The sequence below is a fragment of the Cynocephalus volans genome, chromosome 4 (genome assembly GCF_027409185.1).
Source record: "Cynocephalus volans isolate mCynVol1 chromosome 4, mCynVol1.pri, whole genome shotgun sequence".
NCBI classification, from domain to species: Eukaryota; Metazoa; Chordata; class Mammalia; order Dermoptera; family Cynocephalidae; genus Cynocephalus; species Cynocephalus volans.
In genome coordinates this window covers 22,406,599-22,420,792 of record NC_084463.1, presented here as the reverse complement: position 1 = coordinate 22,420,792, position 14,194 = coordinate 22,406,599, and the positions used below count along the sequence as shown (strand labels likewise).

The 14,194-nt window shown below is 46.3% G+C and overlaps 1 protein-coding gene across 1 annotated transcript; it reads left to right on the top strand.

Annotated features, from left to right (window-relative positions):
- The first annotated feature begins 4,357 nt into the window (after nucleotides 1-4,357).
- Nucleotides 4,358-5,671, top strand: LOC134375895 (prostate and testis expressed protein 2-like). Its single transcript, XM_063094636.1, has 3 exons — nucleotides 4,358-4,418; nucleotides 5,245-5,373; nucleotides 5,526-5,671. Exons 1-3 carry the CDS (start codon nucleotides 4,358-4,360, stop codon nucleotides 5,669-5,671), a joined length of 336 nt encoding a protein of 111 aa, XP_062950706.1.
- Nucleotides 5,672-14,194: the final 8,523 nt, after the last annotated feature.

Here is a 14,194-nt window from a genome sequence, read left to right as displayed (position 1 = left end):
TTTGAGATTTATTAACTTTTGGTGGTGTACTTTCTAGATTTTTTGTATTTCTGGTATCTTTTTTTTGGTGTTTATTCATTGTGGCAGGGGGTTTCACAGTCCACTGGTTTGAGACTAATGACTAACTAGGATGTTGCTGTGGTTGCCAATTTGGTATGGCTCCCTCCGTGACTGCTCAGTTGGCGTCTAGTGCTTTGTGTATGTGGTTGCCTCGGGTCTTGGGCTTCTCCGGGGAGCCACCTTTCTGGTCAGCTTGGACTCTGCTGGGCTGGTGGATCACGTACCACAGGGTGTGTGATCTCTGTTGAGCTTTCACTTCCTGTGCAGGACTTCTCCCCGTTCCGTGTGCTTTGGCCCAGGCTGTTAGATCGTGCAGTGGCGACCCCACCGGGTGTGTGGTTTCTGTTCAGTCTCCACCTCCCTGGCCGCACGTCTCCCCCCTCTGTGCGCACTGTGCTGGGCTGGGGCGTGTCTTCTGCACCCCTCGTCTATCAGCTGGGCCTTCAAGACCCTGCTCGGCACCGCCTCGCCCAGGAAGTCTACCAGGTTTCTGCTAGGCACAGACGACCGGTCTCTCTGGGTGCCTTTGTAGTACTGTGTAGATCTTTCTCGGGACTTGTTCACCTTTGTATCCCCCCGGTATAAACCGAGTCTAGCACCCACCTGCAGCCTGCTCTCCGGCAGGTTCAAGCGGACCTGGGAGCTCTCCTACCACACTATTCCCAACCAGAAATTCGTTAGGCTTTTTTCCAAACTGGTGGCCGCAGAGATGGTATCTGCCTCCCAGTAACAGGAAGTTTACCGGGGGCCAGAGTCCAGGGTGTGGTGGAGTGACAGTCGGCCCCCCCGTACTTACTTGCCCTCCCAACACTGGCCGGGGATGCCCCCCGCCACCAGCCCCGCCAGAGAACCGGGGAGGGAGTGGGAGAGGAGGCCGGCCCGCAGGCTCCGGAAAGCCCCGCACCGGGCCAAGCAAGTGGGAGGGCTCAGTGATGGCCGAGCAGGGCGGAGCTGCCCGCACCTGGGAAAATGGAGGCAGCACCAGGGCGGTGAGTGGCCTGGTGATGCAGGCGGAAGCCGGGTGGGCATCCGTCCCCCGAACAGAACTGGGCCAAGGATCACTCACAGAGTTGTGCCAGGTCGGGTGCTCACTCTCTGTCTCTGGTTTGTCGCCTTCCGTGTTCTCGGCCGCTGCCGCCTTGGGCTGTTCAGTCGCGGCGCGGCTCGGGCGCTCCCAGGAATCTTCTTTAATGCTGGCCTGAAATCTCGAATCCTGAATAGGGCAGCTGGCCGCCTTCAGCGCGGCCCCGGCCTCCAGGATCCTGTCTGCATCCACAGCAGCCCTGGCGCCGTGTTCCCTGTTTCGAGACTCGCTTTTGCAGCTAAGAAACAGTTCTTTTCCTGCTCCACACTTCAAAGCTGTCGCCTGTAAATGAGGCAGCCTCTCCTGCCGGGGGCAAAGTGGCGGTCATCCCCCACGACCGGTCAGCAGCAGCAGTCCTCCCTTAAGAGATGGCGAGAGGAAGGTCCACAAGTTTCCTGGCTGCCTGAGGACTAGTGGCCGCCTTTTCCACCTCAGCTACTCCGCGCCAGCTGCCGCAGCCACCGCCATCTTGAAACTCAATCACCACACCCACGTGTTTCTGATTTTGTAGTCTGTGGTCTGGCCAGGGCACTCCCCTCATTGGGTCTCAGCCTAGACACATCACTGGAAGATCTGATAGGGATTGGCGTGGGCCTGGAAGCTTGCGGTGGCTCTGGACACCCACTGTCTGGGGTGGCTGCAGGAGGAGGTTTCTCCATGGGAGAGAGATTGTGCCTGATGACCTCTGAGTGGGCTGGTCCTATGATACATCCTGTGGACTGAGATACTTTTGGGAATAAAAGAAATAATTCAGTAACTAAGACAGGACTAGAGACGTGAATTAGGAATAACTCTTAGACTCTTTCAAATGTAGCCATCTGGAAGGGGGCCCTCATAAGCTCAGGATAAATTTAACATATGGCATCCATGAAGCTCCCAATTCCTCAAAACCTCCCAGCTCTCCTCTACTTCTGAATAGCCACAAAACCTCCATCTCATTTGGGGTCACATACCATCTAGCACAACTCTGCCATTTAAAATTATCATTATCCCCCTTTATACTTAATGTGGAGACATGTTCAGGAAGCCTTATGGAGAAGGATGCATGAAGGAAGGCCAGCCAGGAAGCTGGGGCAGTATATTCAGCTGTGACTTACTCATGGCCTTTGCTGGCAAAGATTTAACTTAGGAAGTTTCTGAATTATTTATGCACAGTAGCAGATACACAAGTGGAGCTTTTTCAGTGCTATAACATCTCCGTGTTTTGTTGCTCTAGTTAGACAGCTGTCCCAGATATTTTCTAGTGGGACCATGTCTCACAATTTCTTGAAATAAGGTTTGTTTATTGTAAGCAACCTGGACAGAACATATATATCATTCTAAAAGTTCTCCAAGGTAATGGACTCACTGCTATCTTTTCCTTAGGCAACATCCTCAGGGTGTTCAGTGAGCTCAATTTTCTGCAAGAAAGCAAGAAAATTTGAATAGATCATTCCCTCCTTTTTTTTTTTTTTTTTTCTAATTTTGATTTCCCAGTTTCCACAGTTGGTAACACTTCTCCTTCCAATATATTATTATTATTATTATTATTATTGCATTCTTCTAATTTGCAGAGAACAGTGTATTTTTAGTAAAAACAATGCCACAAAAGAACGACTTTGTCCGTTGGAAGTTTCAACGACTTGATTTTATTCCATTTCCTTTATTTTCTATTTCTTCCACAGCCCCTTTCCTGGTGATGTAGCATTGGAAACTGTGAGCATCCCTGGAATTCCACTGCCACTATTCGAGAGGCACACTCGTGAGTTGGTTTAGGTCAGGGAACAACACGGAATCATGTTTTTTTGTTTGTTTGTTTGTTTTGTCTTTTTTTGTGACAGGTAAGGGGATCGCAACCCTTGGCTTGGAGTCGCATGCACTGCGCTCGGCCAGTGAGCGCACCGGCCACCCCTATATAGGATCCGAACCCGCGGCGGGAGTGCCGCTGCGCTCCCAGCGCTGCACTCTCCTGAGTGCGCTACAGGGTCGGCCCATGGAATCATGTTTTTATGCACCCCACACTCCTGCAGTGTCTGCTGTGCATGGTGTTTATCTTTTGAAAGCAGGGATGAGGAACTGCCATGCATTATGGTCCTGCTCTCAAGGTGTGGGATGCAGCCAGGCTTTCAGTCTGTGGGTGCAGAGGAGTTCTAGATCCTTATTTTCCAGTAGTTGCTCTCTGGCCCAGCACACTGACATGCATTCTTTCATGTGTTGCATCCTTCCTTGTTGAGTCAGAAATATTTCCTGAGTGCCTGCTGTGTCCACTCAGCATGCGTTGTGCAAAGGGCTCTGGATCACCATTGAACCTGACTGTCATGATCTCTGCCATGTTGGGGTTTCTAGATAGAGGAGGAGAGAGGGAAAACGAGGCTGCCTTTGTGACCTGGAATGTTTTCTAGCATCATCCTGCCCCATTGTGACCTTGCTCCATGATCTATTCCCTCTCTTTGCCTGCGTCTCCAAGCATGCTGAGTGTCTGGGAGTTTGGTTTTTATTAAACATGATGAATGAGCTCAGGACACCGTAGGATTGTAGTGTCAGACTAATTGTGGTAGGGAAAATTCCTCTGAAGGAAAAATAAGAAATTTAAAAATTATCCAGAAAAATTATTCTGCGTCTTTGGGTGCCTCTTGAAATAATAGAGTTGAATGTAGCAGGAATTGTTTCATACTTTGCATAAAAACCTAGACAACTGCAAGGCCTCTGTCACTTTGGCTGTTTGCATAGTATTTGTGGTGCACATATTTGATGTGTTTTGGATCAGCTGAGATGTTAAATGAGGTATTGCATGGTAGCAGCAGACATATATCCCGGTTTATAGAAATACTGAATAAGTTTTGCTAGTATGACTACTGCCACTCTTGCCAACACCAAGTCAGTACTAGGATGTCTGTTTTCTTACTATGAGCTCTCAGCCAGGAGGGAGGAAAGGGGAAGTGAAAGTCATGGGCTTCATCTAGAAGAGAACGGGAGGAGGCACCAGGGACATCCTTTGTCTTTGGAAGCTCCAAAGTGGCTGGCTCGTGGGAGCCTTTCCTGAGCCTGGGCGGAGGTGAGTCACCTGCTGGCAAGTGTGTAAAGGAAGCCACTGCCCACCGCCTGGGAGCACCTCTGACCAGATTCTCCAGCCTGCTCTCATCAGCACACTAGAGCAGCCCGCCCTCGCCCTTCCTGGGCACTTTGCTGCTGGTTCCAGCCTCCCTGCTGCATCTTCCTGCCATCCTGGATGAGATGGACAAGTTCCTGCTGTTGCTCCTGCTGCTGGGGGTTTTCCCTCTTGTGATCTTCCGAGGTGTGGGTGAGGTCCTGGGATGGCCGGGGCAGGGGGTGCAGATGAGGGGCTGAGGCATCTGGGGAGCAGACCCAGGATGATGATGTGAGCAGCCTGGGCAGTCGGTGGAGGGGGAGGTGACGAGGACCAGGTCACGATTCTGCGATGATGTAACTAACAAGATCTGGAGGTCGCTCTCTGCTGTCCCCAATGGGAGTCCTACCAGGGCAAGAGTTAGGGTCTCTTCAGAATGGTATCCGTCACTTTGTTGGGGAAGAGTGGAGCTGGGTGGTCTTCTCCATTCAGGGCTTTGAGGCAGTCTGGTTGACCCTAAGTGACAGAGCCAATGTTTGTTGGCTATATAGTGATCTAGCAGGAAGAGGCTCTGAAGGGATATCTTGAATCAACATTCCACAGCAAGTATAGGGTTTTCACTTAGATTGTTTGTACATAGGGGCCTTTTGGAGGTGTGTGTGTGGTTGGAAGTCCTGTGACATTCACCTTGAAACCAGCACAGTCTTTATGCCTCTCACACTTTCCAAGAGAGTACTGGCTTCAGGGTGGCCATATGTAGATGGTCTGATTGTGTTCTGGGAGTGGCACCATAGCTGAAGTGTATCTTTCATTTTATTTACAATGGAATGAAAATACCTGCCTTAAATCCCATGTGTTTAAGGAATCAATGGATACAATCTGATGGTAACATTTCTAGCTCCTATTATTATGTTGGGAGATGGACTCAGAGTCATTCTTCGCCCTTGAACTCCTGGTCCCTAATGGTGTCCTAACCCACCTTGGTCCCAGCCCATTCAAACCTGGGTTCAACTTTTATGTCTTTTTTCCCCAGCTCAAGCCACAGTGTGCATGGTCTGCAACCTTTTTAAGAGAGGCTATTGTTTAACAGGCAAGGGTAACTGCACTATGAAGCAGGGACCCGGATGCAGAACCAGGAATTTCTTCATTTTCACTGAGAGAGGTAATGCTGTTGGGCCAGCCTGAGGGGCCCTTCCTGGGAGGTGCATGTGTTCCTGCTCTGGAGACCAGACATGGAGTGGGTGGGGAAGGTCATCTCAATTTGAACTCCAAGTGTTGTTTCTGACATCAAGTATGAATGCTCTTCTCTTCCAGATGGCTGGTTGTACAATCACACCGAATTGGACTGTTCACATTATTGTACGGCTACACATATGTATTATCTGTCCCTGAAGATATCTACCTATTGCTGTAAAGGCCAAGATTTCTGTAATAGAGATCAAGGAAAAATAGTGAAGTAGTATGCACACTAAGTGCTAGTTCCCTCGGCAGTGGTGTTTGTCCCTTCACCCGTTTCATGTCCCTGCCTCTCTCTGCACAGGCTCCCTCCACGTGTGCTCCTGTTGAGCATGCAGCATCCTTGCATCACCTCCACGCATCTTCACTACTGTCCTGGACACTGGCTCCTTCCTCCCTGACGCCAAGCACTCTCAGTTCACCCTTGTTTGCTCTTTTATTCACGTCTGAAAATCATCATCAGCCCTCCTTGCCCTGCATTTCTTCATCCTTTGCAGTAACTATATTGCTCTGGATGACTCATGGTCTGGCTTTTCATCCCTCCAACTTAGAAGTGACTGTAGAGTGCCTACAGAGGTTCCATTTCACAAATCAGTAGTCGGAAGGGTCCGTGGAAGACTGGGGAAAACCTGTGCAATTGGCAGATGGACAGAGAGGTCTTAAAGTCCAGGAAGATATCAAGGCCTCCTCAGACAAGTTGGGATCATCGGCTTTAGATGCTACCTACATAGCCAGAACCTACTGATAGTTCACGTGATGAGATGTAAGGAGGTGATTCAATGAGTTGAGTGAGAACGGAACAGATGACTCATACAAAATAAAGAGTGATAAAGGTCACGCTCCAAAAGGTTGATGGGTGATGACCAGAGAGGTCAGAGGGGAACCAGCTCGAGCTGTGTCACTGTTTTCTTTGGTAACTTGGGAGGTTATTGGTAGATCAGGTTCAGTGGGGTAGTGGGTAGAAGTCACAGCACAGTGGGTTGAGAAATGAATGGACGGTGACAGGAAGAGACAGTGAGTGTGGACAACTCTTCCAACATGTTTGGGGGGATCTGAGAGAGGGAAGGCATTTTTTTAAAAAGAAGAGTGAGTATAATGTGTTTTCAGGCAAAGAAAGGTTTATGTCTTCTCTTTAGCATTAAATGCTTCTCCTATTGTGACTGTAGGAATCTCTGCCACCAGCTTACATTCTCTCTCAATATATATTTTAAAATCTCTTACCTCCCCTCTATACCCATTTTTCCTGCTCTTTCATCCTCTTTTTCTTTCTTTTTTCCTTTATATTTAACTCCCTCTGTCCTCATCCATTTCTTTATTCTGACTGATCACCAGTCAAAAGACACATTTCTATTCTTCTCAATAAACAAAAAACAGAAGCAAAAAACGAGCATAAAAAACCCTTGTCTTTTATTACCCCCTTTCCACTCATGACCAATTAAATTTCTGGTCACTGTATGACATTTGGAAAATATAAATGTGTTAACAGAAAAGTTAAAAACTCTTGTGAAGATGCTTCACTTAATGACTTGCTCCAATGAATGTTATTATAAAGGGGGGGAAAGTAACTTTACAAGAACAGTACAGGTGACCAAGGTTACTGTCATCAGTGATAAAGAAGGCGGGTTGCTGACATGTCCAGAGGCCCAGATTAGGAGGCTGTTTGTCTCTGTGAAGTGTACGTGCTGACCCCTCCATCCTGGGGCTGGCACCTTCACTATACTGGACTGCCTGTTCCCAGGGTGCGGGACACCATGTGGTGTAGGCAACCGGGTGCAATGATGTGGCCTCAGGGGTGTGGCCCACTGTGGGGGGCTGAACCAAAATGCCCTCAGGTGTTGGGACTGATGCCAAGCTGCCATTGCTGCAACAGCCTGGGAACCAAATGGTGGGGGCGGCTCTGCCTGTGTCCCTCCCAGGCTCAATCCAGTTGTGTGGGCTCCAAGTAGTTCCCGCCTCCGTGTGCTTGGCCACAGAGGCATTGCAAATTCCCCTGTGGGTTGAGCCACTGGACTGTGGGGCTTTGCTCACTCACCTCTTTCGTGAAGGCGGAAATCCCTCCTAGGTCCTTGCTGCTCTCGGATTGGGGATGGAGTGATGGTGGCCGGAAATTTTCTTCCATTCTCTATTTGGCTATCCTGAGTTTCTGCACACACCAGCATCTCTGCTGCTCCTTTTATGTGTTCCAGCTCTCTCCCTTCACCTTTTTCATCCAAGTGTAGCTGTGTATTTGATGTGTGCTCTGTCTTTGTGGGAGAGTCAAGCGATGTATCCTTCTAGTCAGCCATCTCGCTCAGCTCCCTCCTCTCGATTCTTTCACTTAGTGATGTACATTTAAGATTTTTCCATGTCTTTTCATGGCTTGAGAGATCATTTTTCTTAGCGCTGAATAATATTCCATTGCCTGGATGTAGCATAGTTTGTTTATCCATTCACCTATTGAAGGACATCTTGGTTGCTTTCAGGTTTTGGTCATTATGAATAAAGCTGCTATAACCATTTGTTTGCAGGCTTTTGTGAGGACATAAATTTTCAGCTCATCTGGGTGAATACCAAAGAGTGTGATTGATGTAACATATGGTAAGAGTATGTATAGTTTAATAAAAAACTACCAAACTGTCTTCCAAAGTGGCTGTTCTATTTTGCATTCCCACCAGGAATGAATGAGTTTCTGTTGTTCCACAACCATGCCAGCATTTGATTTTGTCAGTGTTTTGGAATTTGATGTGTAATGGTATGTTCTTGTTTTAAGTTACCATTTCCTAATGACATATGATGAAAATCTTTTCATATGCTTATTTGCTATCTGCATATAATCTTTGATGAGGTATCTGTTCAGACCTTTTACCCATTTTTTAATTGGGTTGTTTTCTTATTGTTAATTTCTAGGAGTTCTTTGTGTATTTCGGATACCACTCCTTTATCAGATATGTGTTTGGCAAAGATTTTCCCTAGTCTGCAGCTTGTCTTTTCATTCCCTTAACAGTGTGTCTCACAAAGCAGAATTTTTTAACTTTAAAGAACCCCAACTTATCCATTTTTTCTTCCATGGATCATGCTTTTGGTGTTGTATATAAAAAGTCACTTATATTTTCTTATGTATTATCTTCTAGGAGTTTTGTAGTTTTGCACATTATGTTTATGTCCATGATCCATTTTGTTAAGGGTGTGAGGGCTGTGTTTGGATTTAGATTTCTTTTTTTCACGTGGATGTCCAGTTGTTCCTGCAATATTTGTTGGAAAGACTACCCTTTCTCCATTGAATTGCCTTTGCTCCGTTGTCAAAGATCAGTGGACTATATTTGTGTGGGTCTATTTCTGGGCTCTCTATTGGTCACATTGATCCATTTGTCTATTTTTTCACAATAACACACTGTTTCAATGACTGTAACCATATAGGAAGTCTTCATTTCAGGTGGTGTCAGTTCTCCATTTTTGTTCTTCAATATTTTGTTGGCTATTCAGTGTGTTTGCATTTCCATATAAACTTTAGAATCGGCTTGCTAGTGTCAACAAAAGGACTTTTTGGAATTTTGATTGGGCTTGTTTTGAGTCTAGTGATCAGGTTGGAGAGAACTGAAATCTTCACAATATTGAATCTTCCGAGTCATGTACATGGACTATCTCTTCATGTACTTAGTTCTTTGATTCCTTTCATCTGAGTTTTCTCACATAGGAATTGTACATTTTAGTAGATTTATACCTAAATATGGAACTTTTTGGTGATAATGTAAATATTGTTGTGTTTTTAATTTCGTTTTGTGATTGTTGGTAGCTTCTATGATCTACTTTTCATACCAGTCAGTCACGATTATCATACAATGATGCTTGATACTCTTTCTCTTATCATCTTTTCAATCGAAACAGAAATCACCATATTGTCCTCTGGGCATTAGGTATCACTTACTGGAAACTACTTAGAAATGGCTTAGAAATTCTAGAATTTCCCGTGTGGCATGTCCAAATAAAACTGGGTGAAGGGTAGTCTGATATCTGATTAGAAATTAATAGAGGCAAAAATATTTCATTTACACACAATATCCATTCCAATTATACATTCAGGTGGAGGTGTTTACCTCAGGGTAACTTTCAGCTTTCCAGGATGTGTTTTAATTTCACATTTTGCAATATGTATGTTACCATAACCCTTAAGTCTCCTAAAACATCATCACTGTCTCCTCAAAGCTGTACCACTGGAGCTGTAACATTGTCCTCTCTGTTTCTGCAGATGTTGTTGCACATTCCACACCAGTACCTAGTAATCCTGGAGAGCTCTGTTCATCACTTCAGATCCTCAAGCACAGCTATCATGTTGGATCTCCTTCCATGGGACAAGGTGAATATATCATAACATTTAAGTCAATCTGTTTTTGTTTTAGTGTCTACCTATCTAAATAGTTCCATACAGCAGAGCCTTTTATTTCCATCCCCTTATTGTTTTCTTTTTTCCTTGACCTTTTCTTTTCTTTTAAATGGCGTGCATGTTTCTCCCATCCTTAAGACCCTCGCATGGCAACTCCATTAGCAAGTCTGTCACAGTTTCCAGAAAATTTGTCTTTTCTGTCTTAAAGGAAGATTATTTAGGAAGCTCAGGTTTGAGAACACCCCTTATCACTGTAGCTATCAGAGTTTTCATTAAAGAATTTCATTGGGATAATTCTGTAGTTTTAATATAACCAATCTAAGATTGCCATTCCTTGTGTTTGCAATATTTCAGCTGCTTCTTAGGAGTGCCCTATTTATCCTTATGCACAAGAGTCAGGCAATTACCACTTATGGGATACTTTTGTTTGACCCCTGCCTTTTCCAGTGCAAAGAGGATGTGTAATTTTTGAGGTGTGCAACTCTGGATTAGTATCCAGGCCAAATAATCTCTTTTGTTCAGTTTTATATATAAATAAATAAATAAATAAATAAATAAATATATGTGTATATATATAACTAAATATATATATATATATTTAATTTTTATTAAATCAAAATTGATTATACATATTTTGGGGGTTCAATATTGAGTTATTGAGATAGGGTGACTTCCACTTTCATAACATGTGCAATTCCCTGCTGTGAAAGTGCTTGCTGTGTGACAAGGTAAATTGATTAAGTTTAAATAGTGTTTGAATTGCTTAGAAAATGTTGTTGTTTGAAAATCCCCCTCACCTCTTCAGCCCCCTTGATAGAAGTTAAAAGCTAAATATTAGCCTGCACTTAGAGAAGTTTGAATTTTGTTTGCTGTTGCCCCCACAAGCTGCCCCTGAGCAATTAACTGGCTTCTTTCAGCTTCTGTTATCAGCTTGCGCTAGGCCTCCCCAAACCCCCTCCTCATGCCAGGATGGTATGTGTGTATGTGTGTAACTATATGATAATAATAAGTGTGTGACTATTTGATAATTTTAAGTGTGTGACTAATGTAAAAATGTGCCTTTTAAAAAAACCTCTAAACTTCAAGTCAGGGCTGTTCTCTTCTGAGACTTTCTTGGAGAGACAGTCACCAACTGGCCAATAAAAATCCCCTTTTAAATTCTCAATGGGGTATTCTGGCTCCTTTTCTATGTGGCAGCCTCACAGCAATATGTTGATCAAATTAATAATTCTAGCATATATATTGTTACAAATTGTAATTATTCTTTATGCCCCTTGTCCAATCTCTCCCCATCCCCCTCACCTTCCCTCCCCAATTACCCTAGATTTCTTCTCTCCTTCTAAAAGAATAATGGTTACTCTGTTGACTTGTTGCCTAGATGATCTGTCCAATGCTGAGAGGTGTGGTCAGGTTCCCCACTATTATCATAGAGCAGATGCTTCTTCTGTCTCTTTGAAATGGGCTTTGTGGAGAGAGACATCTTCTTCTTTTCTTTATCTCTGCTGGTGACTCTCCTTGTGTCAATGCACTCCAGTGGTTGGCGGACCATCTGCATGGTGGTTGTGCATCTGGCTGCTTTCGCGGCAGCCATGTTTATGGTGGTGGCTGTGGTGTGCCACTCACATGGAGGTGATGTTTTTGGCACGCTCCTTCATGCTGGTGGTAGGCCTGGTTGTGGGGCATGTCTGGTCCCCAGATCCATGCCTTGGGTCCCTGTGTGGGCCCCTAGGTGCTGGCACAGTGTGCCAGGTTGTGGGAGGGGGGTTTGGTCCCTGACTCCATACCTCAGGTTCCCAGGCAGGCCCTAAGGCTCTGGTGCAGTGTGCCTGGTTCTGGGAGCAGGGTCCAGTCTCTGGCTCCATACCTCAGGCCCCTGTGCAGGCACTGGGGCACTGGCGTGGTGTGCCTGGTTGTGGGAGAGGGTCCAGTCCCCTTCTCCATGCCTTGGGTCCCCGGGCAGGCCCCATGGTGCTGGTGCAGTGTGCTTAGGTGGGAGAATGGGTTCTTGCCCCCTTATCCATACCTCAGGTCCCTGGGTGGGCCCCAGGGCACGGGTGCTGTGTGCTGGGTTGTGGGAGGGAGGTCCAGTTCCCTTCTCCATGCCTTGGGTCCCCAGGTGGGCCCCAAGGCACTGGCACAGTGTGCCTGGTTGTGGGAGGGGGGGTCCAGTCCCCTTCTCCATGCTTTGGGTCTGCAGGTGGGCCCTGAGGCACTGGTGCAATGTGCCTGGTTGTGGGAAGGAGGCCCAGTCCCATTCTCAATGCTTCATATCCCTGGGTGGGTCCCAAGGTTCTGGTGTGGTGTGCCTGGTTGTGGAAGGGGGATCCGGTCCACTTATCCATGTCTCATGTCCCCTGGTGGGCCCCAAGGCATTGGAAGTGTGCCTGGGCTGGAACTAATTTTTTGTCCTTTGCTTACTTCTTAAATGGGAGAACTTCCTGTGGGAACCAGTACTTGTGATGTGTGGTTGAGCTAAATTGCTGTTTTGCTACTATTTCCCTAGGGAAGGCATTTTGTGCAGCTCAGGGTTTAATGGTTGACCTTATAGGCACTTTTGGCTCTCCAGAGACCTGATGCACCTGGGTTGTGTAGAAACTCTGATGTGGGCTTGAGTTTTTTCATCAACTGTACCCCATGCAATTCTGCATTCCCAGCCAGTCTCCTCTGAGTGGTCCTGTGGAGTATACTAACATTTATAAAGCAAATGTATTTCACAGGGCCTACTTTCCAAATCCCTGTAATTTCAGGTATAGCCTGAAATTTTTAAAATTACATATAGAAATGTTAAGCTTGCAAAAGACAGGAAACTTTCCCCAGGCTAAAGTCTCTGATGTAGATAAAGAATTGTAACAGAGCAAAGTTGTTGGCTCAAGGACAGATGCCCTTGGAGCAGGTTAACCTAAAGTTACTTGATTGTTATGCAAAAATACTAAGAAAAATGCTGTAGGAAAAGACAATATTTGCTAAGAATAAGGTTTTGTTGGTGGATTGACTTAACTTTCTGAAAACTGCATTATGGAATGTCACTTTGTTATTTCACTGATGTTACCAGCTTCTATTGTTAAACTATACTTAGCCATAACTCCACCTATATTCCTTTTCTGTAACTTTCTGGACTGGAGGATAAATACTGAGAAAGAACCCCAGTTCAGGGTTAATTTCCCGAGGAGGAATGCCTCTCTCTTGAGGGTTCCTGGAAATTAACCCCTTTGGGGTTTCTCACTGCTCAGAAGAAATGGGCTTTGAGTAATCCTTTGTGTCTCTGTCACCCAGGGGGAGAGAGGTGACAAAGAGAATGTAACATGGTCCTGCACTGATTGAGGGGCAGATCGGCTGTCTCTGCTGTGTCCCAGTGTTCTCCTGGTGGGCCTGTCTCCCCCACTGCCTGTGCTCCAAACACTTCCCATGGGATGGGCCCTGCGCTGGTCCCTTGCAATGACTCACCAACTTCTGAATGGCTCCCCTTTCATAGCAGTTCTGGCTCTTCACTCCTGCATGGGTCCACAGGAACCCTACTAGTGGTCTTGCTGTCCTGGGTGCCACCAAGTCTCTCTTCTTGCCTGCTGCCTCCAAGTAACTACATCTGAAGGGCACAGCTGCACCTTCTGCTGGCTCCTACTCCATGTGCTCAGCAGCTGGAGCCTTAAAGTGGCCACTGCCCAAAATGCTCAGAGCAGTTTTTTCTTTCTCTCATCATGGTTTCTCCCACCTTCCTAAACTCTGTAGATCTCTCCCTGCACTTCAGAGGATGCTACAGCGGTAACGCATGCTCTCACCTCAGAAATCATCCCTCGTTTTGGCCTCCCCACCAGTCACTTACTCACCTACAGGCTGCCTCCCTCAAGCACACAGGCCTCAGCCCCCTCGAACTTATGTACGGTAGGCCCTTCACTCTCACACCTCTCCCTTCCAGCTCATCGCCTTTAGGCCAGTATCTCCCTACTCTTTTGCTCATTAGCGATCTTCTTAGGAACAGGCCAACCTTCTATTACCTCATCCTTTCCCCACCACCCCCTCAGACTTTAAACTGAGACCAGGGACAGCAAGTATATATTAAAACTCGAATCCCAAAGCCTCTCTCGCCATGTTGGGAGGGTCTTATACAGTACTTCTCACCACCCCCACAGCAGTAAAAGTACTAAAAAAGGCCCCTTGGTATCACTTATCCTTGATAAAATGAGCACTGGAGACTCTACCCAGAGAATCTGTTAACACCAAGCCAGAGGGGGACTCCCCCTGCTCAACCCCCAACCCAACATCTCCTGACACTTCATCCATTTTAGGACCCACAAAGCTGAACATCTCCAGGACCTCTACTCTTCCCCCAATCCCAGAAGAAGGATGATCTTTTCCCCGGCAATTACCCTCTCACTCTTGCAGGCCTGCT

What these genes read in the sequence shown, in the direction of transcription:
- LOC134375895 (XM_063094636.1), top strand. Translation starts at nt 4,358, where the DNA reads ATGGACAAGTTCCTGCTGTTGCTCCTGCTGCTGGGGGTTTTCCCTCTT. An exon ending in CCCTCTTGTGATCTTCCGAG is followed by an intron (nt 4,419 to 5,244) that starts GTGTGGGTGAGG and finishes TTTTTTCCCCAG; the next exon opens with CTCAAGCCACAGTGTGCATG. An exon ending in CTTCATTTTCACTGAGAGAG is followed by an intron (nt 5,374 to 5,525) that starts GTAATGCTGTTG and finishes CTTCTCTTCCAG; the next exon opens with ATGGCTGGTTGTACAATCAC.